Source organism: Dipodomys merriami, unplaced genomic scaffold (genome assembly GCF_024711535.1).
Source record: "Dipodomys merriami isolate MVZ:Mamm:240054 unplaced genomic scaffold, mDipMer1.0.p SCAF_44, whole genome shotgun sequence".
Classification (NCBI taxonomy): domain Eukaryota; kingdom Metazoa; phylum Chordata; class Mammalia; order Rodentia; family Heteromyidae; genus Dipodomys; species Dipodomys merriami.
The window spans coordinates 8,425,244-8,441,344 of NW_027206002.1; the positions used below are offsets into that span (position 1 = coordinate 8,425,244).

General features: G+C 44.6%; 1 protein-coding gene across 2 annotated transcripts in view; it reads right to left on the minus strand.

Moving 5' to 3' along the window:
- The window catches only part of Gabrb2 (gamma-aminobutyric acid type A receptor subunit beta2), a 134,601-nt gene that overhangs the window by 85,694 nt on the left and 32,806 nt on the right, over positions 1–16,101 (minus strand). For both annotated transcript variants that reach the window (XM_069993955.1, XM_069993954.1), the window contains exon 4: positions 735–955. In XM_069993955.1, coding sequence (XP_069850056.1) covers positions 735–955 — 221 coding nt within the window. The remainder of the gene's footprint in view (positions 1–734; positions 956–16,101) is intronic.

Genomic DNA, 16,101 nt, shown 5'->3' on the forward strand with positions numbered 1-16,101 from the left:
AACCATTTTCCTCATCCATGTCCGGGAAGCCATTTAGTGTTTTTAGTTTAAAATAAAATTTTAAAAAAGATGCTGCCTTATTAAAAAAAAATATATCCCCACCCAGCGAGCATCACATCATGATCTTTGCACAGGGAGCATGCTGGGAGGGTACAGACTCACCATTAATACATGAGGCGGCTCCTGGGTTCACTGGCCAGGCAGACTGCTCCTGAGAGGGAGCTCCCTGGCGCCGGAGGGCAGTGACCAGTTGGGCTGCTCAGGAGCAACTTGGAAAGCGGGGCATCCGCCACATTCCCACAGTCACGTGAGATCCCTATGTTCTTTCCACGCTAGAGAAAAATCCTGTGTCTGGGTTCTTTCTAGGTTTTGTACCCCCATTCCTTTCAGAAAGCAGCGACAGGATCAGCCGCTGGACGATAAGTCAGGAGAGACTTTGCCTAGGCCCTGGCTGAGGCTCTGGGTACCTGGAGCTCTCTACCCTGGCTGGCCAGGAGCCCACGCCCATGTCCAGCGTGTGTGTGTGTGTGTGTGTGTGTGTGTGTGTGTGTGTGTGTGTGTGTGTGTGTGTGTGTGTGTGTGTGTGTGTGTGTGTGTGTGTGTGTGTGTGTGTGTGTGTGTGTGTGTGTGTGTGTGTGTGTGTGTGTGTGCGCGCGCGCTGTCAGGCCCCCCTCCCACCCGGGGGCCGTCAGCTCCTGGGGCGGGTGAGTTATAACTACGTTATAACTACATACCTGAGGCCGTACAGGACCGTGCCGTCCGGGTGCAGGCGGATCATGCGGTTCTTCACCGTCACGCCGTGGACAAATGACTTCTTGTCGTTCAGGAAGTAGGTGTCGGGCACCCACAGCTGGTCTGCCACTCTGTTGTCCAAGGTCAAGTTCAAGGGTATCACGTTGTAGGACAGCCGCTTGTCCCTCCAGGCTTGCTGGAAGTACATGGTCAAGGTGTAATCCTGTGGACGAGAGGAGAGGGACCGTTATTCACACCGCAGGAGACTCGGGACACAGAATCACTCCAATAGTAGAGTGCGTGCGTGTGTGTGTGTGTGTGTGTGTGTGTGTGTGTGTGTGTGTGTGGTGTCCACATGCTAAGAACATACATGATCTGCATATCTATTTATCACATGTGCGTGCTTCCTAAGTACTAACTTTCCATGATTCTAGACATAAATAGTTTGTCCATATTACAGATGTATTTCCCAAGTAGAAAAAAGTCAAGGAATAAATGCTTAATAATTAACTGTATCTCCTAGAGCACATGCACGCGTGCACACACACATGCACACATATACACAGAGTTATTGGAGCACACATTATTTCACATGAAACTTGAAGTTCAATCGTTTTGTGCGGGTTCTTCTGTGTACTGAAAGGAGGAGCTAGCCAGTGAATCTAAGATTGTAGGCATTCATTCATTCCACAAGTGTTCAATTTGTGCCTAGTATGTGACAGGCACTGAGGAGGGTCTGAGATCCAGTGGGGAAGCAGACAGACCATTGCCTGCCCTCAGTGAATTTATACTCCAGGCACCCATAAATGAACAGAATAATATCGAACAACACTGCATTCCATGAAGCAAGGAGAGGTGAGAAATGTAACGTTGGAGATAAGCCTCTCTAAGGAGGTTAAAGTGTGCGGAAACCAGATCAGTGTCTCTTAGGAGCACATCCCCCGCTCCAGGAGGGTATACAAAGGCCCAGGGGTCAGTGGGGTCTTGGCATGTTTGAGGATGTGTTCCTTAGAAGGCAGTGATTCACAGAAGGAGGTAATGGGGCAGTGAGAATATGGAGAGAATTAGCCTCCTGAACTTCACACTTCATGGAAGAATGGAAACCTAAAATAACTGCTTGGAAAGTGGTTAGTTTATTTGCTGCAATTGCCAGAGTCTGCAAACGGGAGCGTGTCCATCAGCGTAGCCACGGTGGGCTTCCCAGCAGAGGTGGCATCTCTTCGAGCTCAGACAGCTTCCCAGCGATCTGAATTGCGTGGACGTAGTCAACGCCTCCTGAGGCCGCAGACCGGGAGGCCCGAGGCAGTGCGTGTCTGTGACATGCGCACCGGCCTCCACCCCTCACCTCTGCCATCACTCAGCTCTGCTTCCAGGCTGTGCTTCGCGTTGGTTAATTACACAGAGATTCCCATACACACCTGACCTCCTGAGAAAACGATGATGAGATCTGAGTGTGTAACTCAAACGCGACTTACAAACTACAAAAGCTGCGGGTTATGAGTAAAGGAGTTACGCATCAATTATGATCTAGTTTATCCACGAGAGGCCTGTGGGCATAATGTCACCGTGTCTCACCTTTATTGAAGGGACTAAGTGAAGAGCCAAATCTTCATTTGCAAAAAGTTAATTCTACTTCTAATTTAAAATCCTTCCACAATGGCCTAATCGATGGATCAGAGAAAACAACAGAAGAAATGAGCACCACGAGTCAACCATTTCCCTGACACGGAGTTCTGAGATTTCTCCAATTGAGATGTCTCTACCGTCATTTAGCGAGGTTGTTTCAAAACATGACTGGAAGGTATTTCCTGCTTCACTGAACAGTTTTCACAAGAAATCCATAATCACTCACAAAAGATACTGAAAGATTTCCGAATCTATACATTCTGATTTCATTCCAAAGTCAATGTGGGACCTTTTCAATTTACATCAAACTTAAGAGTCTCATAATGTCTTTATAAATTAATATGCGGTAAGTGTGAGTGGAATTCCCCCCTGGGTAACTTTGGACAGAGTTCTGGACTGCTTTTCCACATTTTGCTCTAGTAAAGAATCTATAGGAAGGTCTCTAAGACAGTATTTTGATTTGAAAAATAAAAAATAACCCACCTAGAAGAGTCAGGATTTTTCTAATCAAAGAAAGGATCCTATTTTTTGCTTATGTCTCTGTTACAAATAACCTAAGAACAGGGTTTAAGAAATCAGGCAGTTGGGCTGGGAAGGTGGCTCAGTGGTAGAGCGCTTGCCTTGCATGCCTGAGGCCCTGGGTTCGATTCCTCAGCACCACACAAGCAAAAAGAAAAAAGCCGGAAGTGGTGCTGTGTGGCTCAAGTGGTAGAGTGCTAGCCTTGAGCTGAAGAGCTGAGGCACAGTGCCCAGGCCCAGAGTTCAGACCCCACAACCGGATCCCCCCCCCAAAAAAAAGAAATCAGGCAGTTCATATGGTAAGAAAATGAAGTTATTGATTTTTTTTAATTCATGGGGATCAAAAGGAAAATTTCATCATTATTCCTATTAAAGGTTTCGGATTCACTCCCTTAGGATTTAGGACAGACGACACTGGAAAGAGCTGGAGTTTATCCATCAGCCGAGATGAGTTTGGGCACTCGAAATTACATTCTCTTCTGGGCTAACACGTGGTGATGTTGCGAGACCCTGTGTTACAGGCGACTCCTGGTAGCTGTCACCATGGGGCCGCTGTGACATGCTCCTGGACAGACTCCGCTGGCTCTACAAACTGTCACATCAATGTTCATTATGTCTATTTTTAAATCTGCCGTCACGACACTGCAGAGGAACGAAGAGGATCCTGAATCCGAGCGTTACATGACAAGAAAAGGTGGTCCATGTCCCACTATGTGCCTCAGATGGAGCCTTGGAACGTTCACCTTGACAGTGAACCCTTCCCAAGCGTCTCACAGTGGGTGAATTCACACCAGAAAATCCCAAATAAATCACTCTGAGTATCCCACAATGCAGGTCGCACCAGGCCAGAAGGATTAATCGCAATTAAAGCCAATTGATTCTTAATACTGAGCAAGTCAATCCCCTATAGATTATGTCTCCTACTAATTGCAACTGAAAAATCCTAGAAGGTATATGTACAATCTCCTACTTTAAGACTAGCAGAGTAAATAGCATATAGATCAGGGGAGAGGCAAAAGACCACCATTTGTTTTATTTTTGTTTATCCTCTTAAAGGAATTCTAGTACACACACACACACACACACACACACACACACACACACACACACAGAAGATTATATAACTAGTGGGAGATATATATCATATTTTATTTTTGTTTTTTCTGGTCCTGGGGCCTGAGCTCTGGACCTGGGTGCTGTCCCTCAGCTCTTCAGCTCAAGGCTAGTGCTCTACCACTTGAGCCACAGTACCACTTCCGGCTTTTTCTGCTTCTGTGGTGCTGAGGAATCAAACCTAGGGCCTCATGCATGTGAGGCAAGCACTCTACCACTGAGCTACCTTCCCAGCCCCTACCCCATGTCTTTGATTCAAAAGATGACTATAAAGATGGCTGACTGCAATGCACACTTACTCTTTGTGCTTGTTTGGCGGATAAGTGTCTTTCCTGTTCTACTTTTCACTATTTTTAATTTTAATTTTCAGTAGTATAAATTAATTATGCAAAGGGGTATCACTGTGATATTTATACCATGCATGTAGTAAATCTGGTCCCTATCTGTACTCTATAATCCTTCTTGCTTTTACTTATTTCTTTGTATTTATTTATTTATATTATTGCTCAGATAAACTGTGAACTTAGCCAAGGTGCCCAACAATTACTAAATAAGACAGCTATTACAAATATGTCTATCTCCTGTATAATTTTATATAATATATGTGCATGGCTTAATGTAACATGCATCCTATGTAATATAGAGAGGGTCACAGAACAGATAGGTCTGATTTTGCATAACATAAATATGTATATGCCGTGGACTATTATTTGGCCATCAAGGAAAATGAAATTATGCTACGCTCGCTTGTGATGTGAGGAACTTACCCAGTCTTAAGTGGCTACTTCATCTTTTTTTTCCCTTCCACCCTGAGCAGTGATTTTATAAGGAGAGTGGGAGAGTCTGAGCAGCCTGGCAGAGACACGAGGGGCCGGCCATGCATTTCAGACCCTGCCGCGGCCGCGCTGCGAGGGCTGACTCACGCTCTCTGAAGCTGCAGCCCGAGGAGATCTGACAGAACTAAAAGGAACGGGCATTTTAAAGTGAGTGCGTGTTGCTGTTTTCTTCCTTTTGACAAGCTTGTACAAGCTGAGAAGAAGGCCAATTTCCAGAGCGAGGTGGGAGAGAGAAAATGCCAGGCCCTGCTTCCAAGAGAATGCCTGATGGGCCGAGAGGCCGGGTGGACGCACGTGACCGCGGGGAGGGCAGGGCCCGCTCTGCACGCGGACGGCCACGCTGCACTGAGCACAGGGCGTCAGCGTTCCTGAGCCCCCGGGCTGCGGTGGTGCCCCGCTCCTCTGTGTGTGTCGTCACCACACCTCGCCTTCTGCAAGCTCTCGGTCAACACCCCGGGACCCTCGCGGCCGGACAGCACAGCTCCTATGCATCTAACAAGATTGCCAGCAGCCATCTCCAATCACTATCAAAAATCTGAATAGTATGGGGAAAATGTGACAAAAGGAACAACATGTCACACAGGGATGGAAGGGAGGGCCTTGACCACAGAGCGGGGCCCGCGCCTCTTTTGTTTTGAGAAAGGGTCTCGTTGCTACCTTTGCCACGCTGTCTCAGACTTGCAATCACCCTGCCTCCACCTCCCGAGACGCCGGGATTGCAGCTGTGAAGCATCATGCCCGGCTTCGATGAACTTTAAGAAGCTCCAAATAGCACAGGATCCTCGAGCTCACTGGACCTTTCTCTCGGATAGCAAGGGTTTGGCAATGATAGTGAGCTAAACCATCAAATATTCCTTACTATCCTAGCTATTGTTTTTCTCCTGGTACTTCTCCATCACTTTATATTTTGGTACTCAGGTACTTCTTAAGGGTATTTTGGTCAGCTGATTACAAAATATATGTACTAGGAAGCAGATATCAATAAAAGTGCGACTGGATAGCTCTCGGCCACTAGTACATTTTAAACAGTACCTCTGCTACCCATTAAGAAGAGACATCGGAGTTTTGATGATGGTGAAGGTGATCATGATTGTCACTGTAACATATTAAAAAGGAAATCCCAGGAAAATAATTGTTGACTAAACAATAGGGCCATCAATTCCAGTTTTAATCAGCAGTGAATCTGTATTTCATTCTAGTCTAACAGATACATTTGAGAAAAATATGAAACACACGTAAATCATCAATAACCTAAATAAAACCAGAACCTTTAAGAAAACATATGGCTTTCCCTCATATATCAAGTATTATGTGTTACAAACCACAGGACGGAGTTTCAAGGGCAATAATTTGTTCATAAGTCTATTTTCCTTGAAAACATAGACTAATGGCATTAGATAAAAGGAATTGCATATTATATATCTCCATATACAGAAGACTATGGGTACATTCTTTTTTTTTTTTTTTTTTGTCGGTTGTGGGGCCTGAACTCTGGGCCTGGGCGCTATCCCTTAGCTCTTCAACTCAAGGCGAGTGCTCTACCACTTGAGCCACAGCGCCACTTCCGGCTTTTTCTGCTTTTGTGGTGCTGAGGAATCAAACCCAGGGCCTCATGCAAGCGAGGCAAGCACTCTACCACTGAGCCACCTTCCCAGCCCCTGAATACATTCTTTTTTTTTCCATCCTCCCCCCTCCCACCAAAGTTGTAAAGTTTATTTTTCGACATAACGACTTGTACATCTCATTGTTGCAATGGGTCCACCTGTATCCCTATTTAAACGATTTTTTCCCCTTGAATACATTCTTTTTATGAGAGATTCTGATACAGAATGCTTATCATTTCCCTTTCAATACTGTCTCCTTTACTAATGTACTTACTTCCATAATGAAAATGCTATGGAACTGTTCGCAATAGCTAGGATATGGAAACAACCTAGATGCCCCACCACAGATGAATGGATCCAAAAATTGTGGTATCTATACACAATGGAATATTATGCAGCCATTAGAAATGACAAAATAATGGCATTTGCAAGGAAATGGATGGAGCTAGAAGGAATCATGTTGAGCGAGATAAGCCAAGAGAAAAGAGACAAACGGTACATGGTCTCCCTGATAAGTGGATGCTAAATCCAAAATGTTAGGCGATACGACAAAATTAACAGGACTTAAGAAACAAAGAACTCCCACTCATCTGGTCGAACCACTACTAAATATCCCCATGCTGCTGATCACATGTATGGTGTATATGTGTACACCGTTATATGTTATAGACTGTGATAGACAATTTGCTCCAGGAAAGTTAGAATGAACTTGTGACTAAATGAACATCATTATTCCACAATACTGTGAAATTCCGGAAATTATGTAATCACTTAATCACAATTTAAAAAAAAAAAGAACCTCGGGGAAAGTAGGGAGGGAAGGGATGGTAGGGGGAAAACAATGGAGGGGGTAACAATGTTCAAGAGGAAGTGTACTCATTACCTTGCTCATGTAACTGTAACCCTCTGTATAGTATCTTTACAATAAAAAATTTTTTTAAAAAAAGAAAAAAAAAGAAAATGCTATGGGATATACCAGGGTGCCTTGCTGAAGAAAGGTGTTCTTAATATTGAAATAAATGCCTGACTTTCCCAGGTGAACTTTAAATGCTGATTTAAAACCAATTTCCATATATGACACCGATAACGCTCAGTACTGTTTTCAGAACCATGTTGTCTACACAGAAGACTATCTAGCCTCACCAAAAGCAAAAAGCATGCTAATCAAGTGTCGTTGATTTCATCCAAATCTGGTATTAACCATGATTAGCTGTAATCCATGCGAGAGAAATTAATCAAATATGGTTAAGACTCTTATCAAACTTCACGCGCATTGGATCTGATGGATTTCGAGGGGAGAACTGTTGCGGTGAAAATGCATTGTCACACGGGAATGAGTCAGCCCATTGTGGACATTCAGCTCCGCTGGGCTCCTCTGGCCCATATACCTGAATCACCCCCAGGAAATCTGTTCTCAGAGCGGTCCTTACTCCAGTGCTCTCAAATTACCCCCAGCCTTGAGGAGCGATCACATTTCAGCAAACGCCACCTCAGAGAGTTCTTCCCATTTCTATGGGAAACACAAACATGGAAAGACCTGTTGGTTCTTATTCCCATGTTAGCCTATAAGCTACGCCAAGGCAAGGCTCCTGGGTGCTCTCGTTACTGATGCAATCCCAGGACAAATACAGGGACCTGTGAGTGTGATTTCTCCAACCATAATTCTAAAATGAGCATATGAAAGGGTTAAATGATTAAAATCATTAAAACACTGGGGAGGCGGGGAGAAAATACAAGCCAAGGACCCCGCTCCTTATGGAGCCTGTGTTAGAATAAAGGGGAGGAAATTAATTACATTAAGATAAACATTAACTCTCACAAGTGTTACAATCCTGGATTTAGAATAGGGGCTAGGGAAATTGTTGAGGAAATTTTAGATTGCTTTAAGCACAAATACAGTTGCAATAGAAAGATAGAAAGGTTTGTTCGTGTAAAGCACAGTATCAAAAGGCATATTTTTAGCTTTGACTACTAAAAAAAATACCTAGGAGAAAATGTGGGAAAATGTTCAATGTGATAGGATTATTATGAATTTATTCTCTTTCTCTGACTTGAATCACTAATCAGACACATTCAGACCAAAGACCCTTTCCTTTGCTTTCTCTTGAAGTCCTTGAGTCTCTTCTGTACCTCCATTGATAGTGACTTTCTCAAGTGACACATCAATTAGGATTTTTAAGTCAAAAATTCACATGAGATCTGCCCGTGGATAAAAGTCACAGAGAGGGGCTGGGAAGGTGGCTCAGTGGTAGAGCACTTGACTTGCATGCTCGAGGCCCTGGGTTCGATTCCTCAGCACCACATAAGCAAAAAGAAAAAAGCCGGAAGTGGCGCTGTGGCTCAAGTGGTAGAGCGCTAGCCTTGAGCTGAAGAGCTGAGGGACAGTGCCCAGGCCCAGAGTTCAGGCCCCACGACCGGACAAAAAAAAAAAAAAAAAAGTCACAGAGATCAATATTTCTTACAACCCTGACCATCCAACAATACAATGCCAGCTTTGCCAGGTAGAGATTTGTTTCTGGAAGTATCCAAGCAGAATTTGGGTTACCATCTGTCAGGGACTGAGGAGAAGAAAAAAAATCTTTGATTAGTGATTCAAGTCAGAGAAAGAGAATAAATTCATAATAATCCTATCACATTGAACATTTTCCCACATTTTCTCCTAGGTATTTTTTTTAGTAGTCAAAGCTAAAAATATGCCTTTTGATACTGTGCTTTACACGAACAAACCTTTCTATCTTTCTATTGCAACTGGTTCAGCTACTGGTTCAGTTCTTCATTTATTTTTTTCCATAAATAGATTCCAAGTTGACGATCACAAGTACTTTGCAAACACCCTGAGATTAAAACCACATCAGCATAAAGTCATCTTTAAAGACAGATTTCTCTCTCTCTTTCTCTCTCTCTCTTTCTCTCTCTCTCTGTGTCAGTTGTGAGGCTTTAACTCTGGCCTCAGCTCTTCAGCTCAAGGAGAGCGCTCTACCACTTGAGCCACAGCGCCACTTCCGGTTTTCTGGTGGTTAACTGGAGATAGTCTCTTGGACTTTCTTGCCCAGGCTGGCTTTGAACCACAATCCTCAGATCTCAACCTCCTGAGTAGCTAGGATTACGGGCAAGAGTCACTGTGGTGGGCAGAGAGATTTCTCTCTGGGGGATTCCACACGCATTTACAAGGAGATTTACAGGAAGATCCTCATTGTCTTCATTCCCTCTTTCAGGAGATCTCCTTTCCTAACCTGCTTTCCCACCCAGCTCCAGCCCCCCAACACTCCATTCTGGGTGACTGCAGCATTTCTCCACTGAGAAATGGCCCATGTTTCCAGAACAACAAAGGGATGCATATTAGGGTTGCAAAGGAGGCCCACTGTGGAGAGGGCCCCACCGGAATCCATCTTGGCCTGGGAATTCCTCTTCCCACATCCATTTCCTCCTGAAGGGAGCTGAAAATGAGGCTGTTTGTTCAGCTGGTCCTGCAGATGCCAGGCCACGGGAAATGTGGCAGGGGGTTCACTTCTCCACCTGACAGCCCTGACTGCATGGCTCACCCAGCTTTTACAGTGGTCTGCTCATCTTTTGGGGGAACGCCTCCATGGGAACAGGAAGGAGGCTGGCCTTTGCCTGGGGTCTTCCACCACTTCCGGAAGCTCTGCTGAGACCTCGTCTGATCAAACCCTCCTGTGATAGGGTGTCAGGCTCCTCATGCACGGAGCGTGCGAGGCGATGGTTAAGAGACACAACAGGAGTCGGTGGGCCTGCACATTCCAAGGCCAGCGCAACCACGTGTGAAAATTCAGAGCAGAAAAGACAGTGTGCGTGTCCTGTGCCCGCACCGCACGGCTGGGAGCAGGCCAGGCTGGCGTCTTCCTGGCAGACATCTTGGGGACAGTACCCAAGCCGAAAGGAAAGGCCCAGTCCATCCCAGTTCCGTGCCATTTACGCTGCCTGCCCCAACAGCCCACAGCCTGGAGGAAACCATCCCCGGTGCGTTTGGTTCCTGGATGACATGGAGTTAGCACCTTTGGCTACTCAAGTCTTGGAATTTGCAGCAATTCCTGTTTTCTGATGAGAGATACGCAGCCCACCGTGGGGTTCAGAGACAGGATCTGGCAACCATTGGCCACTTCTCCCTAATCACCTTCTGTTTCTGGGAAGGGCAGCTGATTGGCTCCCTTGGGAAGCCGCGCCTCCCCCACGTGGCCGGGGGCCCTGAAGCCCCAATACCTTTTTCTTAATTTTGCTGCCAAGGTGATGTACAGAGGGGCTCAGTTACCTAAGTGAGGTAGTGAGTGCATTCCTTGGTGAACAGTGTCACCCCCTCCTTTGTTTTCTCCCACTTCCCCCCCTCTTTCCTCTCCCCCAGTTGTAAAGCTCATTTCCAACAGAGTGTCTTGTGAGTATCACTGTTGCACGGTTCACCCTGTGTCTCGCCAGTTTGTTGTTCCCCTTCCCTTCTCCAGATCCGATAAACTTATATACAGAACACAGGGTACCAAACTCAAAAACTGTGACAATACGGAATAAGACAAAGGAGAAGAAAAAAAAAAACCAATGAAAGAAAAAAGAAATAATTTCACACAGTACATTAAAAACAAAAGCAAAAATAACCCTCGTTTCCATATCTTGGAGTTCATTTCACTGAGCATCTTTTTATATGGTCATAGGTACATAGAAACGAGCTATTGTGATCCTCTCCTAGAACTATCCTAGACATATACTATTACAAACGAGGGAAACCAAGGAGCCTATGTTTCTTTGGGTCTGGCTTACTTCACTTAATATGATTTTTTTTCTAAGTATTTCCATTTCCTTACAAATGAGTGATACCATTCTTTCTGATGAAACCATAGAATTCCATGGGTATATATACCACATTTTCCATTCATCTACTGGTTGATTTTGCATCTTTGGTATAGTAAATGCTGCTGCAATGAACATACTTGTGCGGGTAGCTTTAGTGTGGCTTTGTTTATGATCATTTGGATAAATGCCCTGGAGTGGAATTGCTGGGTCATAGGGAAACTGTATGTTTAGTCTCTTGAGGAACCTCCATACTGCTTTCCAGAGTGGTTGAACCAGTTTATATTCTCACCAGCATCGGTTAGTACTTGTTTTCTTGACTGGCCATTCTAACTGCGGTGAGGTGGAATCTCAATGTGGTTTTGATTTTTCTGAGATGCTGCTGTGTGAGATGGGCCTGGCAGGCTGTTCTCATCCCTTCTGATCACTGGTGTTCATGTACCTCAAGGTTGGCCAATGAGACTCAATCCCACAACTCTGGACACAGAAATTTGGACTGAATGTTTTACTTTCTTTTGTGCCCTGGAACTTTTCCTTGGGGAACAGGGCACTATTTGAACAGAAGCTGTCTAGGAAAGAAGGGCATAGAAATGAGAAGGTAGCCAAGAGCAGAAAAGGTATACCTGAAACTAAAATAATCCCATATCTTTCTAACTAGTGAGGCAAGACATCACCTGATTTGCATTGTTTCTATTGTTGGTCATTTACATGACCCAGGACAGGCAGGTGACATATACTTTTGGTCTGAGTTGTCACAGACAGATGGGTCCACACTGAACTTGGAGAGATAGATGGCACTTGGCAGAGAAAAGGAGGAAGGCCAGGGCCCCAGACTCTCCAAGCAGAAACAGACATCATAAAATTAAAAGCCATCCTTCCTGCCCTCACAGTTCTATGTCTGGTCTCTCCCTGTTGTCTAGTACAACTGAGCAGCCTTCACAGCAAATGCACACCTGGAGCCACTCTGTCAGCAGTGATGGATTACATGTTAATCTCCAGCACACACCACTGAAAGAGAGTTTGCTCTCACCTGTGATACACTCCAGCTTGGCTCAGGCAGCTGACACACAATCCCTGTGCCCGGCACACAACAGGTGCCTTCCAGAAGGCTGGCACATTGATTTGAAGTATCAGATTGTGACATATTAAGTCACTTGTGTAACGCATAAATGTATGCATCGACTTGGTGGCTGGTGTTCATTATGCAACCCCTGAAAAAGACAGGTACGTTTCCCTTCCATTTGGTCTTCCTTCTTCTAAGTCTCTTCCTCTATGGCTGGAGATCATAAATATTCATTTCCAAGACTCATCAGCTCAATGTTGGCACTCGACTGTCTTCCAAAATGGCAGAAAGGTCACTGTGATGAGCTGCCTCATCGAAGTAATTTTGGACATCACTGAACACGGCTCACACGTCACGTCTGCCACTAACTTTTCTGTATTCTTGGGGGTTCCTGGCAGAATAGAAATCTTTACCAAGAATGCAGAAATTGAGTCCTTAATCCAGCAATAAGATTGATTAGTCCCCTAAGCAGCATTCAAGTAATTTCACGTACTCTTTTCCAAGGCCTGTCCTGACCTGTCCAACCCAGGAAACTGCCATTCTATCTAGGTTTGCCTGTCTTAGTTGCCCAATAGATTCTGAAAATACTCCTCCTCCAATTGTCATGTTATAAGCCATTTACATTCATCCTTTGTCCTTTGATCTTTTGTTGGGTGATGAGTGAATCTGAAAAATTAATTAAGGTGTGGTGTTGAAAGCTCATTATAAGGCATACTGTGTCACTGGTGGGGGGGGCGGTGGTTTCAGATATGGGTTTAAAAGAAAAATGCTAAATCAATGTTTGGCACAAAGAACAAAACAGATAGGTTCTGGTAAAGCTCTTAAACTCGAGAGAAGTGCTTTTGCTCATGGGACTACAGGCCAGTCCCAGAAGTCATGGAGACAAAGACGAGGCCAGGCTTGGGTTTAGAACTCAGGCCTGCCTCTGTTCTTTTTTCACTTTATGAAGCGGGCTGATCATTTATTTTTTTCCTGCCAATTTTTTTTATTAGTAAAATTCTGTATACTTTAAGATTTGACTTGTAAATTTTACTCTGCTTTATGTGGTATTTACATTATTTGAGTACTGTTATTAGAGGTAAGAATTTTCTTAAGTAAACCATATCTCATATGCTCATAAGAGCTATTTATTTTTTATGGCTTCACAGTCATGTGAATCCTAAGAACCTGTCTAAAACTGAAGTAGAACGAACTATCTATTATTCCATAACAAACTACTATAGCAGGGTGATTAATGTAGTAAAATGAAATTTATTGAGAGAGTAATTTGAGAGAAATGGTTGAATGCCATTTAAAATGAGAAATTTCTATTTCACTCATGTTAAAGCATTCCCTGATGGTTTGTCTGCTTTAGACTGATTTGAAGATGATGACCCCAGGATGATAAATTTCCATGTTACCGAGGGGCTCTTCAGAAATGAAGCGTCAGCATCTCAAAATAATGGGCCCTGGACTTCCGAGGCGGAGCGGCATTCAAGACCAATGATTCAAACTGTCGTCACAAACAGAAGATTTCTCTCCAGGTATCAGTGATGCCATTTGCGAAAGTGATTAAAGAATGACTCCCAAAGAGGAGCCGCTGGGGGGGGGGGGCTGGGTAGCACCTCCTGGTGAGCTGGCAGCACCCAAGAAAGGATTCCACAGCTCTGCCTGTCCAAGTCTGTACACTGCACTGGATGAAAGCAGAAAAGCTGGACAAGCGTGCTTTGATCACTACTACAAGCCCTCACCGCTCTTTCTGTCATTCAGTAGGGCAGCACGTCTCCTGTTGGGACACAGGAGTCACAGACATTGTTAGACCCACCCAGGAATACGGACATTGATAGGTGGTTGGCAACAGGACATCAACATGTCTCCAGGGAGGGGGAATGTGCCAGGGGTGTAAAAGCCCAAGACCCCCGAGGCTGACCGTGGATTCCCTTCTCTCCTAGCTGTGTGACTGCACTTTGGGCTGGTCACAACCCCTCTGATTCTTTTCTCCTATGTGTAACATTCTTACCACAATACTCCCTTAGGGGAGTATTAGTAAGAGTCAAAAAATTAATCATTCAAAGCCTCCAAAAGAAAGTATTAAGTGATACCACAGCTGTTCATTACTTATTAATTTTTCAATTTGTTTTGTTTCCAACTAATATTATCTTTCTCAGAATTGAAAGACATGCATTTTCTCGTAAAAATACCCACAGGAATTATAGAAAACAGGAACGTATGTAAGGTGAATTAATTAACCATACCCTATCATCTACAAGTAGCCACTGCTGTCCTAAGATCCTCCAGTAAACAAACATAAATATTTCATAACTATATTATACACATGGTTGTCACCTTTTTTTTGGGGGGGGGATCCAGTCGTGGGGCCTGAACTCTGGGCCTGGGCGCTGTCCCTCAGCTCTTCAGCTCAAGGCTAGTGCTCTACAACTTGAGCCACAGCGCCACTTACAGCTTTTTTCTGTTTGCTTATGCGGTGCTGAGGAATTGAACCCAGGGCCTCAGGCATGCAAGGCAAGCACTCTACCACTGAGCCACCTTCCCAGCCCCCGTTGTCACCTTTTTTTAAGATCAAAATATATCTTTGATATTTTCTGCATCATTGATTGCCTTACCAAGGATTGTCCTAGATTTCAGACACTTAACAACAATCTTCCTGCATTTCATCATGTTTCTTTTTGTACATTTATTGTTTACTAATATTGATAACCATAATAGCCAAGAGGCATCATTAAATACTGAATCTTTACAGATGGCAAAATGTTGGGAAAGGAGGGTGGAGGGAGAGGTGTTAAGAGTATAACATAGGTGGTGAGTTGGATCAATATCATTGTAAACCTCTATGGAAATCACGCCACGAGACCCCTGTGTTCCATTAAGTGTATGCTAGTAAAAAATACTGCCAGCTTGTGCTCTCTAAGAAATATCCTCCTAGTGAACAGGTCAATCTTTTCTGTTGTTATTAATAATAATAATTTGATTACAGTATTATATAACAGTGGCTGTATTCTCCACCATACTCATCCTCTTAGCTGTTTTTTTAACTAAAAAAAAAATTAATCCACCATATACAGAGACCCCCTCATGTTAGAAGCTTTGTATCTCGTATCTAAAATGCTTAAGACCCTGAAAAGCTATTGAGCTTCCCAAGGGGGGCGGGGGTTGTAGCTCATTGGGCCCACATGACTTCAGCTCACAGGTGGATTGTGAAAGACCATCGCATCTCTTCTTTAAACACCCGAGGCAGCAGAGTCTCTTAGAAGCTGGGCAGTGAGCATTTGTCCAGCTGCTCCCAACTCCAGCACGGCCAGGCCGGCTACAGCACCGAGCTGGAAGCTGGTGCTCCAGGGCTCCAGGTGAGGAACCTCAGCCTTTAGTGCCGCCCGGAAGGGCAAGCCGTCAGTCAGCTCAGTCGGCGGGGAGGTATTAGGGAGGCTGGGATGTTCTACTTAGCAGGAGCGATCTCCTCGGAACCCAGCAGGGAACCTTCTTGAGATCCCACAGGCATCCAATGCACCTTCTTCTTTTTTAAAGACTGACTAGAATTTCCCAGAAAACCAGGACTGAATTCAGCCAGCCTGTGACACTAAGGGAACCTGTAAGGCCAAGAATGCAAAACCAACAGCATAACCACTCCAATCATACCAGGCAGTGTTCTCTTTCCAATGACCTTCTGCTCCTCCTGGACTCACAGTCCTCTTACATTCACACACACACACACACACACACACACACACACACACACACACACACGCACACACACCACACGCACGCACGCACGCACACACGCACACACACACAGAGTTTGGCTATAATATACCTCAGG